The sequence below is a fragment of the Dipodomys spectabilis genome, unplaced genomic scaffold (genome assembly GCF_019054845.1).
Source record: "Dipodomys spectabilis isolate Male_0828 unplaced genomic scaffold, ASM1905484v1 ptg000127l, whole genome shotgun sequence".
Classification (NCBI taxonomy): domain Eukaryota; kingdom Metazoa; phylum Chordata; class Mammalia; order Rodentia; family Heteromyidae; genus Dipodomys; species Dipodomys spectabilis.
The window spans coordinates 3,529,087-3,542,010 of record NW_024870804.1 but is presented as its reverse complement, the minus strand read 5'-3'; the positions used below and the strand labels follow the sequence as shown (position 1 = coordinate 3,542,010).

Genomic DNA, 12,924 nt, shown 5'->3' with positions numbered 1-12,924 from the left:
AATTATGTTATTTGCAGGAAAATGGATGGAATTGGGAAATCATCAGCCTGAATGACATAAGCCAAGCTGAAAAGCCAAAGATCACATTTTCACTCATGTGAAAACTATACCTAAAATGATGATGACGCTGGTGATGATGATGATGGTGGTGGTGGTGGGTGATGATGATGATGATGATGATGATGATGATGATGATGATGATGATGATGGTGATAAGAGGATAAGTTTGTAAAAAGGAGACTTGTAGGGATCAGCAGGAGAGGGGAAGTGTGGGGGTGAAGAGGACTTAAGTACGTTGTCCATGTACACATAGGTATAGAAGGTAGGTAGCATAATTAAACCCCCCAAATACTGTTTGATAAAGTGAGATGAGGAACAGAGGGGACTAAGGGAATATAAGAGAGGGGTGAACTCGTTTAGAGGATGCTGCTGGCAGTGTGCCTATGGGATTCTCCCTCCTCTCTCTCTCTCTTTCTCTCTCTCTCCAATCCTTGGGCTTGAACTCAGGGCCTGGGCACTGTCCCTGAGTTTCTTTTGCTCAAAGCTAGCACTCTACCACCTGAGCCACAGCGCCACTTCCGTTTTTTTTCTGATTATGAGGTTCTGAGGAATTATACCCAGGGCTTTCCGCATACTAGGCGAGCACTCTACCACTGAGCCACATTCCCAGGCCATCTGCAGGATTCTCCACAGTACCTATAGAATTATTACAAAGAAACCCCTTTATACAGTCAATGCATGCAAAAATGAAGAAGAAGAAAAGAAGAAGAAGAAGAAGGAGAAGAAAAAGAAGGAGAAGAAGAAGAAGGAGAAGGAGGAGGAGGAGGAGGAGGAGGAGGAGGAGGAGGAGGAGGAGGAGGAGGAGGAGGAGGAGGAGGAGGAGGAGGAGGAGGAGGAGAAGGAGAAGAAGAAGAAGAAGAAGAAGAAGAAGAAGAAGAAGAAGAAGAAGAGGAATAAGAGGAGGAGCAACAACAACAACGAGAAAAAAGAATTATATTTGGTTTTAATAATTCTTTTTTTTTGGTCCTCAGAAAGGTAAAAAGGGGTTGTAATACGTTTCTGTTTTAAAAACAATTTGGAACTAAACCAAACTTTTTGTGTCCTTTTTGTATCTATCTTATAGTTTATTAGGGATGTGTCCACATTTTCTCTGACATAGTATGAAATGATTCGTATGTGAAAAGTAAAACTTACTTTTCATTTTTTAAAAATAATTCTATTGTTATTATTAAGGTATTGTACAGAGGGGTTGCCATTTCATAAGTCAGGTAATGAGTACATTTCTTTTTTGGGATAATGTCGTCCCTTCCTTTTCCCCAGTTTCCCCCTCCCATCCCTGCCCACAAGTTCATAGGTTATTTCCCACATAGAATATACTGAATAGCCCCAGTCACTGAGCCACCGCCTAGAACTCAGCTGCCTCCCCCTTGAGCCCCCTCGCTTCCCGACCCTCGGTCCCCCCCCCTCTCCCCACCCACCTTCTCCCATAGCCACCTTCCACAGGCCATTTCCACCAAGGAAAAGGAATCCTATTATATGTCCGCTATCCAGAACCTCCACCCTTGCGACCCCTTTGCTGATAAAAGTAAGGGTGATGACCCGCTTCCTGCTGGCACTGAGGATTATATCCATAGAAGAATTCAACAGAGAAATGGCAGGAAGACCCTTACTACTGTCCAAGGGATCGCTGATGATTTCGAGAAAAAGAAACTAGTGAAGGCGTTTAAGAAGAAATTTGCCTGCAGTGGTACTGTAATTGAGCATCCAGAATATGGAGAAGTAATTCAGCTACAGGGTGACCAGCGCAAGAACATATACCAGTTCCTGGAAGAGCTTGGACTGGCTAAGGAGGATCAGCTGAAGGTTCATGGGCTTTTAGTGCTTGTGGCTCACTGAAGCTCAAGTAAGGATTTCTCCTCTGTCCCTTGTCACAAGTTTCAAAACCTCACAGCATGTATAACGTAACCATTTAGGGTCTGCTTTTAACTTGGGCTAGTGTAACTTCTTCATGCAATAAACTGAAAAGAGCCATGCTGTCTTAAAAAATTATAAATATGTATATATATATATATACACACACATACACACTGAGTAGCAAGATTACATTTCTTTACCCTTCCTCCCTCTTTTTGCATCTCCCCGAAACCCCCCCCCCAAGAAAAAAGAAAAAGAACACAATCAACAACAACAGCTATGTTTCTATTTCCTGGAGTTTGTTTCAATAAATAGTTTTTTTGTTTTGGGGGTGGAGGGTTTGGTCATGGGTCTGGGCACTGTCCCTCAGCTCTTCAGCTCAAGGCCTAGCACTTGAGCCATAGCACTACTTCTGGTTTTCTGTGGTTTATTGGAGATATGGGTCTCATGAACTTTCCTGCCAGGGCTGGCTTTGAACCACGATTATGAGATCTCAGCCTCGAGAGGGGCTAGGATTATAGGCATGAGCCACCAGCGCCTGGCTTCAATAAATACTATTTTAAATGTTTTGAAAAGTTATCCCTTTGTGTTTCTCCCCAAAGGGTATCCTTTAGTTTGACTGTGTGTGAATGCCTAGAGTCCTGTATACGTTATCATGTCCAGTTGTATTTTAGATCTAGCTTCCACATATGAGAGAAAACATTCACCATTCATCTCTGAACTTGGCTAACCTCACTTAACATGATTTATTCTAGATCCGTCCATTTCCCTGCAGATGACATAATCATATTCTTTCTAAAGGATGGGTATAGGTATAGGTGTATAGGTACTGCATTTTATTGATCCACTCATCTGTTGTTGTAGGGCATTTGGGCTGCTTCTATAACTTGGAGATGATAAATAGTGCAGCAATGAACATGGATGTGCAAGTGTTTTTACCATATCCTGACCTGTAATGATCTGGGTAGATGCCCAACAGTGGGTGATAGGGAATTTCTATGTTAATTTTTTTGAGGAACCTCCAAGCCTTCTTCCAGAGTGGTTCTGCTGGATTACATTCCCACCAACAATGCAATAGGATTCCATTTCCCTGATACCCCTAACAGCATTTGTGATTGCATTCTTGATATGGCCAATCTAACTGGAGTGCGATGGCATCTCCAACTTACTTTTTAACATATGAAACATGTAAAATGTCATTTTAAATTGAAAACAGTAAGTAGGGCATAATGATGCACACTTGTTATCCTAGCACTTGGGAGACAGAGTCAGGAGGATTGTGAGGTTTAGGCCTAATAAGACCTTATCTTGGAAACAAAGCAATACACACAATGTATGTATGCATGTATTTTATTTTCAGGAAAATGTATATGTACACAAACATGGATACGTGGATACTTCTATTGCTTTCTGCCACATGTGGCTTTGAAACCTCTGCATGACATGACATATATAATTCTTTATAAAGAGAAAATCACTGCAAAGAAAGAAGCAAAAGCAGCAAGATTCAACCTGGAGAATGCCATGTATGTTTGTCAACCTTCCTTATCCTGCTGGAATTTACAGCTCCTAGAATTCTCCTATGCATTCCCCTCATCCTCACCGCTCCCCCCCCCCAAGAAAAGGGCTCTTGGGCATAAGCCAATCTAAATAAAATAAAGTGACACTAACATTCAGTGAAGAGTGGACCCAACTGGTGAGCTGAAGATCTCCAAATTCCATAAATCTTACTTTAATCCACTACATTGTTCCACTCTTTGCTAGCAAAACAATGAGGTATTTGATTTGTAGACACATTCCATGAAGACCACAAAACTGACTCCATTTTCCTTTTTTCTTTTTTTTTTTTCCTTCCAGTCCTGAGCTTGAACTCAGATGCTGGGTGCTGTCTTTTGTTCAAGGCTAGCACTCTACCACTTGAGCCACAGCGCCACTGCTGGCTTTTTCTATTTATGAGGAATCATGCATGTAAGCAAGCACTCTACCACTAAGCCACATTCCAGCCCTTGGCTCCATATTTATTTGGAATAATAGGCTACTGGATTTCTTCAGCAAACACCCAAGTAGATTTTTACATAACCTTTCCATAGTTGGATTCTTCCAACGAAAGAAAATATACATTTAGCATGCAAGGGTCAAGTCCGAGAGAGATGGAGGATGAAGCTGCACTGACAGTTGGCCCTCCATCCCTTTTGAAGGGCCTGGAGCCCAGGGTAGGCCTTTAGCAACGTAGGTGGTGACTCTTCTAGACAGTGTAGATAAGAGCTGGGGATGAGGGCCGTGGATGGACGACAGAAGTGAAGATGGTGAATCTGGGCCAGATGGGTGTGGAGCAGGACCCACTCGGCCTGGGCCCACAGCCTGGCTGGAAAGAAAGTCACCAGAGCTTGCCTGGCAGGAAGGGGTGCTGGGCTTGGTGGCAGCCAGTCGGTCCTCCGCTCAGAAGCAGAAGGCACAGAGGATCAGGTGCCATCAGGACGTCCTTGGAGGAGGTGCACCCAGCACAAGGCCACCCTGGGCCGCTGGAGAGGTCTACGTAGGCCGCCATGGGCCTACTGGTCCCCGTGTTTGGACTCGAACCTGCCAGGGCCCCGCAGCGCGCATGCGCGCCTCATCCATGGCGCATGTCTGGTAACGTCCGTCATAAAGGGCGCGTGCAGGTGACGTCACAAAGGGCCCAGCGTCCTCGGCTACGGGAGATGACGGAGAGAGCAGCAGGGCCCGGCGGGCGTCGCCGCTTCTCCTGGACTTTTGCTGGTCGTGGGGAAATAGTCTCAGTAAATATTTTCCTGGGAGCCGGGCGTCGTCGGTGCCCACGCCTGTCATCCTAGCTACTCAGGAGGCTGAGGTCTGAGGATCAGGGTTCAAAGCCAGCCCAGGCAGGAAAGTCTGTGAGACTCTGATCTCCAAGGAACCACCAGAAAACCGGAAGTGGAACTCTAGCCTTGAGCAAGAGAAGCTCAAGGACAGTGTCCAGGCACTGAGTTCAAGCCCCAGGACTGGAAGACAAAGAAATTTTATGGACCTAGCTGGGTAACTTTACCCAGGAGGGTTTATGGCGCAGGATTTGGGCCTGCAAGCTGGTCTGCTCCTGGCCTGGCCACCCTGGATCCCAGGCAAAGGCCTCCAGTGAGTCACCACAGGACCCCTAGGAGGCGGTGCCCTCTGCCAGAGATCACAGACTCCACGCTGGGGAATATCCTTTTGGCATCGCCAGAGGATTGCTGAAAACCCTGTGTCTGTGCTGCCAACAACTGGCAGCTGGGGGGACACTGGAAACCTCCAGAAGCATGAGGGTCCCTCCATGGAAGCGAAGGTCCTCACTTCTCGTGTCAGTACCTAAGCAGCTAGCTCAGGTTGTGGAGCTGAGGACCGGTCATGTGATGTTTGCCTTCCTCACCCAAGGGACACAGAGGCCAAAGGCCGAGAAGATCCCAAGGGAGAGACCAAAATTACAGGCCAAGGAGGGGAGTCAACCTAGCAATAGAGAAACAGCACCATGCAGTTCAGTGAGCATGAAGAGAGATTTCACTCCTAGGCCCCAGCATGGAATTCATCCCAGTGTTGAAAAGGATGAAGAGGTGCTTGTGTCTCCTGTGGACACCACATCGCATGGCCATGATGTCCCCAACTTGCAAAGCTCCACCATGGACAGGCTGGGTGAAAACCAGCTGCCCAGCTGCCCAGACTCCCAGGGGTCAGGGAAGGGGGTAGAGGGTAAAAAGCCCACATCTAGTCCGCTAGCCATCCCTGCTTGTAGAGCCTCCCAAAAGGAAAACATCATTGTCCATCTGTGCTTCCCTTGCCAATGCCAATCCCCGTGGGGTCATAGTGAGCTTGCTTTCTTGCATGGATGTCCAGAAGGTTTTGGACATGAGAATGTTCAGTTCACTAACAGTAAAATCTGTACGACAGAAGGCTCTCAGGATAGCACAGAGACAGAAACAGATGGCCCCAACACAGCCCCTCCTGTTCCCCCACCTGAAGCAGGGGCATGGGGCTTGCTGCCCCTGCCTCCCTCTTCCAACTCTTTCCAGCACCACTAGTGTGGAAGAGCAGGATGTGGTGGGAGGGGTGGGGGGATGTTCCGGGGAGGGGGTGTCCCCACATCCTGTCAGCACTCATCAAACCCTAAAGACGGACTGGTGCCTAAAATTCACAGTTGCCCTTTGGTCCCCCCAACAGACCTTCTTCCTCCCTATACCCCTGCTTCTAATTTGGAGGTTCCAAATGATGAGAATGAAGATCATCCTCGTGTCAGGAGCTGCTACCCCCTCCTATGTTTCTGGTCCCCAAACTTCCTCCCCCTGGACACTTGCACCTCTCCTACACAAAGGAATTTCCCCAGCCCTGGATACATAGAGTCCACTCCTCTTTCCTTCCCTCTCCTCCCTCCCCCCAGTTCCACTGAGCAGGAACAATGTGAACACTGGCTCCATGCCACTGGGCTTAACGCTCGGCCTCAGGGTAGCCTTTCCTGCAACCAGGCATCCAGCTATAGATGATGATGCTGTTGACATGGATACCACACCGCCTTCTGAAGTGGTCACTTTCACATCTCCCCCCAGTCTCCAACACTAACCCCTATGGGTTTCCCCAGGTCCCCTGTAGCCTACAACAGGGACTTTTTCTGAACGATCCAGTCCCTGCTGGCACCTTGTGAAAGGGCCAGCCCCCACCACCCCACCTCCACCCAGGGTCCCCTGTCCTTCCCTAGTTCTTTTTTTTTTTTTTCGGTGGTGGTGGTGGTGGTATTCATTGTGGGGTTTGAACTTAGGGCCTGGGCACTGTCCCTGAGTTTTTTTGCTCAAGGGTAGCACTCTACCACTTTGAGCCACAGTTCCACTTCAGTTAGTGGTAGTTCATTGGAAATAAGTATCAAGGACTTTCTTGCCCTGGCTGGCTTTGAACCATGATCCTCAGATCTCAGCTTCCTGAGTAGCTAGGATTATAGGTACCTAGCACCTCCAGTCTTGAGTTAAACCAGGTGGCACTATTTCTACCATGCCAGACCCCAAGAAGGGATTTTCACAGTCCCAGCCCATGCAAGGACCAAGCCCCAATATTGGTCCTCTGTCCAGTACAGGAGCCATCCTTCATCCCACATTCAGGGTTTTCAATGGACAATCTTATGACAATTGCTCCTCTGAGCCATCCAACAACCCTAAAAGCACCAGCTGTTGGCCTATCTGCTGCTCCAGTGTAGCCATCCAGTGCCACCATCATGCGATCAGAACACATGGCCATGACATTGTTCATGTCTGAAGTGAACTCAGCTGTCACTACCCAGCAGGCCTCTTGTAGTGACTCATGGCATGTGTTGAACCCTGTCACTCTGACAGCTTCTGGCACCCAAATCTACAGGCTGACAGGCTCTAGTGACACTGACTCATCCTGCAACATTGGCCGTAATGGGAAATGGAATTCCACTAAGTGCAGGACACGTAGGGTTCGGAGTGCCCACCAAGCACACTCGAAATTTTGAGCATCCTAGGTCTGTCAAAGGTGGAAATTTCAAATGCAGAAGATGCAACTTTCTAACACATGCTGTCAACACTCTTCAAACCCTAATGAGAGACTGGTGCCTAAAATCCATAATTGCCCTTGGCTCCCCCAGCAGACCCTCTTCCTCCTTGTGTCTTTGCTTCTGATTTGGGGGTTCCAAATGATTAGAATGAGGACCTCATGTATCAGGAGCTGCAACCTTTACTCCTTTTCTTGTCCCCATACCTTTTCACCCTGGACACTTGTACCTCTCCTGCACAAAAGAATCCCTCAGCCCTGGATGTGTAGAGTCCACTCCTCTGTCTTTCTCTACCCCTCCTGCAGTTCCACTGAGCAGGAACAATGTGAATACTGGCGCCACGGCCAATGGTTAACCACTGGCTTTGTTAATGCTCGCCCTTAGGGTATCCCCTCCTGCGACCAGGCATCCAGCTACAGGTAATGATGATGTTGACATGGATACCAGTCACCCTGCCTGACTTGAGGACCAGCTTGGCTCAGCCAACCGCTGGGCCAGTTTTATTTTCATTGGTATTAGGGCTTGAACTCAGGGCCTGGGCACTGTCCCTGAGCTCTTTTGCTCAAGGCTAGTACTCTCCCACTTTGGAAATAATCCAGAGGTTGGCTAAGCATGCTGTTTGAGGGGACTCCAGGAAACAGGACTTCTTGTTGTTCCCCTGTTGCTGGGGTGTTTGTTGGCAGCTCCCTTGCAGAGGGCGCAAGGGCACAGTCTAACAAAGCCCCAGATACGCGCACTCATGATGCTCGCAGTCCAACTTCTGAGAATTTGCCCTGCTGGTGCACTCCCCACTCATGAAATGATGTGAGCAAGGTTATTCGAAGCAGCACTGTTTTCTTCAGGAGAACCTGGAAATCATCCAAAGGTCCATCAGGTTAATGAAACACTGTAAAGCTGTTTTAAAAAAAGAAAGAAATTCTACCACCTCATACAGAAAATTCTCTGGGATATAGCAAGTGGGAAACCCAACTTGCAACTCCTTTAGCCATTAGGGAAATACACATCAGAACAACACTGAGATTCCTTCTCACCCCAATCAGAATGGGCATGGTCAAGAAAACAGTAGCAAGCCAGGTGCTAGTGGCTTACACCTACCATTCCTAAACTATTCAGGAGGCTGAGATCTGAGGATCACAGCTTGAAGCCAGCCCCAGGCTGGAAAGTCCGTCACACTTTTGTCTCTACTTAACCACCAGAAAACTAGAAGGGGCCCCGTTGGCTCAAGGTGGTAGAGTGCTAGCCTTGAGTGGAAAAAGTTCAAGGACAGCATCCAGGCCCTGAGTTTTAAGCCCCACCAACAACAAAAATAAAACCAAAAGAAAAATAATAAAACCAGTGTTTGCTAACAAACACTAGTGAGGATATAGGGAAAATAGAACCCTTATTTATAGTTGGTGAGAATATAAATATGCAATCTTTATGGAAGTCAGTTTGGAGTCTCTCTTTTTCAGGGGGTGCGGGGGATTGGTCATGGGGCTTGAACTCAGGGCCTGGGCACTGTCCCTGAGCTGTTTCACTCAAGGCTAGTGCTCTACCACTTTGAGCCACAGCTCCACTTTCAGTTTTCTGACAGTTAATTGGAGATGAGAGTCTCACAGACTTTTCTCCCTGGGCTGGCTTTGACCAGGATCCTTAAATCTCAGCCTCCTGAGTTGCTAGGATTACAAGCATGAGCCACCAGTGCCCAGCTAGAGTCTCATTAAACTAAAAATAGATCCTACCCTGTGGTCCTGATATACCACTCCTGAGTATGAAGAAATCAAGTCAACAGACATTAGAGACACTGGCACAATTCAGCCAGGTAATACCATCAGTTTAGCTGTCATCAACAGAGAAGCAGACAAAGTTAAGGTTGTGAACATGCACAATAGTATATATACAAAGGAATATTATTCAACCACAACAAAGAAGAGTACTTGGTTGGGAATGTGGCTTAGTGGTAAGAGTGCCTAGCATGCATGAAGCCCTGGGCTTGATTTCCTCAGTGCCACATAAACAGAAAAAGCTGGAAGTTATGCTGTGGCTCAAATGGTAGCATGCAAAAGAAGCTCAGGGACAGTGCCTAAGCCCTCAGTTCAAACCTCACGTCTGGCAAAAAAATATATATATTCCTGCTCAGGAGGCTAAGAACTGGAAGATTATGGTTTGAAGCCAATTCAGGCACAAAAATCTGCCAGACTTTCCAAAACAACCAGCAAAAAGCTAAGCTATAGGCAATTGGTAGAGTGGCAGCTTGAACACACACACACACACACACACACACACACAGCTTTTAAAGTGCATTTTAATATGTGCTCTTTATGCTCACTTGCACTTAAACCACTCAATAAATTTCATATTTGTCTCACTTTTGTTAAGGAAGAATGAGCCAGCAGCCTTTTTTTAAATTATGATTTATTAAATGACTTTTTTTCTGTCCTGAGGCTTGAACTCGGGACCTGGATGCTATCCCGGAGCTCTTTTGCTCAAGGTTAGCACTCTACCACTTTGAGCCACAGCTCCACTTCTGATTTTCTGGTGGCTAATTGGAGATAAGAGTCTCACAGACTTCCCTGTCTGGGCTGGCTTTGAACTGGGATCCTCAGCTCTCAGCTTCCTGAGAAGCAAAGATTACAGGCATGTGCCATCAGCACCCAGCTTAATGACTTTTTTTGTTTATGTGGTACTGAAGAATCAAACCCAGGGCCTCATGAATGCTAGGCAAACATTCTACCACTAAGCCACAATCCCAGCCCTTTTTCTCCCTTTTAATTTCAATTTGTTACATATGTAATATTAGGATGGGTTTATATATATAACATAATTTAAACATATGTGCATAATCAAAACATTGCCATTGAATTGTGTGTAATTACAAATGAGAACCACCAGTTGAAGCCAGTTTCAAAACCTGTGAGCCAAAAAACTACTACACTCTACTGCCCCCTGCTGTAAGTAAGTTTAGGTACACCCTAGATCTCCAGAACACAGGCCACAACTTTGATGCCATACTAGTGACAAAGGGAAACATAAATAAGAAAATCACAAGCAGTCCAGGCTGGCCTGAGTATAAAGCCAGATCTTAGTCTTAAAAATAACCAACACAGGGGCTGGGAAGGTGGCTCAGTGGTAGAGCGCTTGCCTTGCATGCATGAGGCCCTGGGCTCGATTCCTCAGTACCACATAAGCAAAAAGAAAAAAGCCAGAAATAGCACTGTGGCTCAAGTGGTAGAGCGCTAGCCTTGAGATGAAGAGCTGAGGGACAGCGCCCAGGCCCAGAGTTCAGGCCCCACAACCAGATCCAAAAAATAAAATAAAATAACCAACACAGTCAGGTGTCAGTGGCTCATACATGTAATCTTAGCTACTCAGGTCACTGAGATCCTAGGATCAGGGTTCCAAGCCAGCCCCAACACAAAGTCCATCAGAGACTCTTATCTGCAATTAACCACCAAAAAGCTTGAAGTGGAGCTGTGGTTTAAGTAGTAGAGCACTGTCCTTGAGCACAGAAGCGCAGGGAAAGCACTCGGGTCCCCAAGTTCACGGAGAGAGAGGGTGGGGGAAGAGAGGAGAGGAGAGGAGAGGAGGGGAGGGGAGGGGAGGGGAGGGGAGGGGGAGAGGAGGGGGGAGAGAGAGAGCTGGCAGCTGGCAGATTGGCTCAAGTGGTAGAATGCCTAAGTAAAAATCACAAGACCCAGAGTTCAAACCCCAATACTGCTCTGCCCGAAAGGAATAGAGAAGGGATGTGAAGGGAAGGGAAAGGTAAAGGTTCTTTTCCTTTTTTTCTTCTTTTTTGCCAGTCCTGGGTTGACACTCTACTACTTGAGCTACACCTCTGCTTCCAGTTTTTTGCTGGTTAATTATAGATAAGAGTCTCACCTGTTTGTCTGCCTAGGCTGGCTTTGAACTTTGACCCTCAGATCTCAGCTTTCTAAGTAGTGAGCGTTTCAGGCAGGAGCCATCTGCACTCAGCTTTATTATTTCTCTGCAAGCCAAGGGATCTTTTCCAGTAGCATTATTATTCTTTCTAAGTTCACACCCTGAGTTTTTTTTGTAACTCAAAAGCTAAAACACTTTCTCTCTTTCTGCTTCTTCACCCATCCCTGGGGAAGGAAATCAAAGCAGCCTCTCTTGAATGAAAGAAGTCTGCAGGGGAAAAAGGAAGCTGCAGCAGACAGAAAGAAAAACAGGTTAATATTTCAACAGAGGAACTTTCTAGATGTAGGGGACAGAGGACACATGGCAGAACATGAATGCAGATGCTCTGCTTCCGCAAGATGCAACCATGAATGGAATTTGTGTTCCTATTAATATTTTTCTCTTTGTTGTGCTGGTATTGGGGCTTGAACTCAAGGCCTGGGTGCTGTTTCTTAGCTTTTTTACTCAAATCTGGGACTGTACCTCTTGAACCACTGCTCCTTTTGTGGCTTTTGGCTTAACTGGTGGGGGATATGAGTCTCATATTCTACCCTGACTACTTACAAACCATGATCCTCAAATCTCAGACTCCTGAATAGTTAGGATTACAGGTATGAGCCACCAGTGCCTGGAACAACATTCTTTTATATTTAGACTTTTGTATTCTTTCCTATAGTTCTTCATAAAATGTGAGCTACAGACACTCAATTGAGCTATAGAACCATGGTGTGATTTCTTTTTTGCCAGTCCTGGGGCTTGAACTTGGAGCCTGAGCACTGTCCCTGAGCTTCTTTTGTTCAAGACTAGTGCTGTACCACTTGAGCCACAGTACCACTTCTGGCTTTTTCTGTTTATGTGATACTGAGGAATGAAACCCAGGGCTTTATGCATACTAGGCAAGCACTCTACCACGGAGCTACCTTCCCAGTTCGTGGTTTAAATATGTCTAAAGAAGGCTTTTGTGCCAGGCACCTGTGGCTCACACCTGTATTCCTAGCTACCCAAGGAGCTGAGAGCTGAAGATCAGGATTTGAAGCTAACTGGATCAGGAAAGTCCATGAAACTCTTGTCTCCAACTAACCAGCTAAAAGCTGGAAGTGGAGGTGTAACTCAAGTGGTAGAGCCCTAGCCTCATGTAAAAAAAAATGCTAAGAGAGTGTCACAGAAGATGGCGACTGGGCAGTAGGGAAACGCCACAGCTCTCTCCAACCAAAAAGAGAGTTCGAGTTCCAACCTTTAATCTCCCCAAGAGACCGACAACAACAAAAAGACGAACACTCAGAGAAAAACCAGAGGTGGAAAATAACAAAAAAAGAAAGAGAGGAAAAGAAGAATTTCAGAACAGAGAAGAGCGAAGACCCCTCCCCCAACCTTTACTGGCCGCGCGGCAGTGCGCCAAGCCACCGGCCAGCCGGCCCGGCGGGGGCTGCCGGAGCCACAGAGACACAGGGGGCCGCTTGCAGATCACCAGGTACCGGATTGCAGAACAGCGGATCGCCAGGAACAGAGAAACCTACCAGCCGGGAGTCTCCAGGAGGACCCCACCCCACCCATCACTCTCCACCGGAGCGGAGAGGCTCCATCCCGCC

The 12,924-nt window shown here is 46.9% G+C and overlaps 1 protein-coding gene across 1 annotated transcript; it reads left to right on the top strand.

The window, feature by feature from the left end:
- Window positions 1-1,536: 1,536 nt before the first annotated feature.
- Window positions 1,537-1,896, top strand: LOC122116169 (eukaryotic translation initiation factor 1-like). The gene has a single exon (XM_042689816.1). It carries the CDS (start codon window positions 1,537-1,539, stop codon window positions 1,894-1,896), a length of 360 nt encoding a protein of 119 aa, XP_042545750.1.
- Window positions 1,897-12,924: the final 11,028 nt, after the last annotated feature.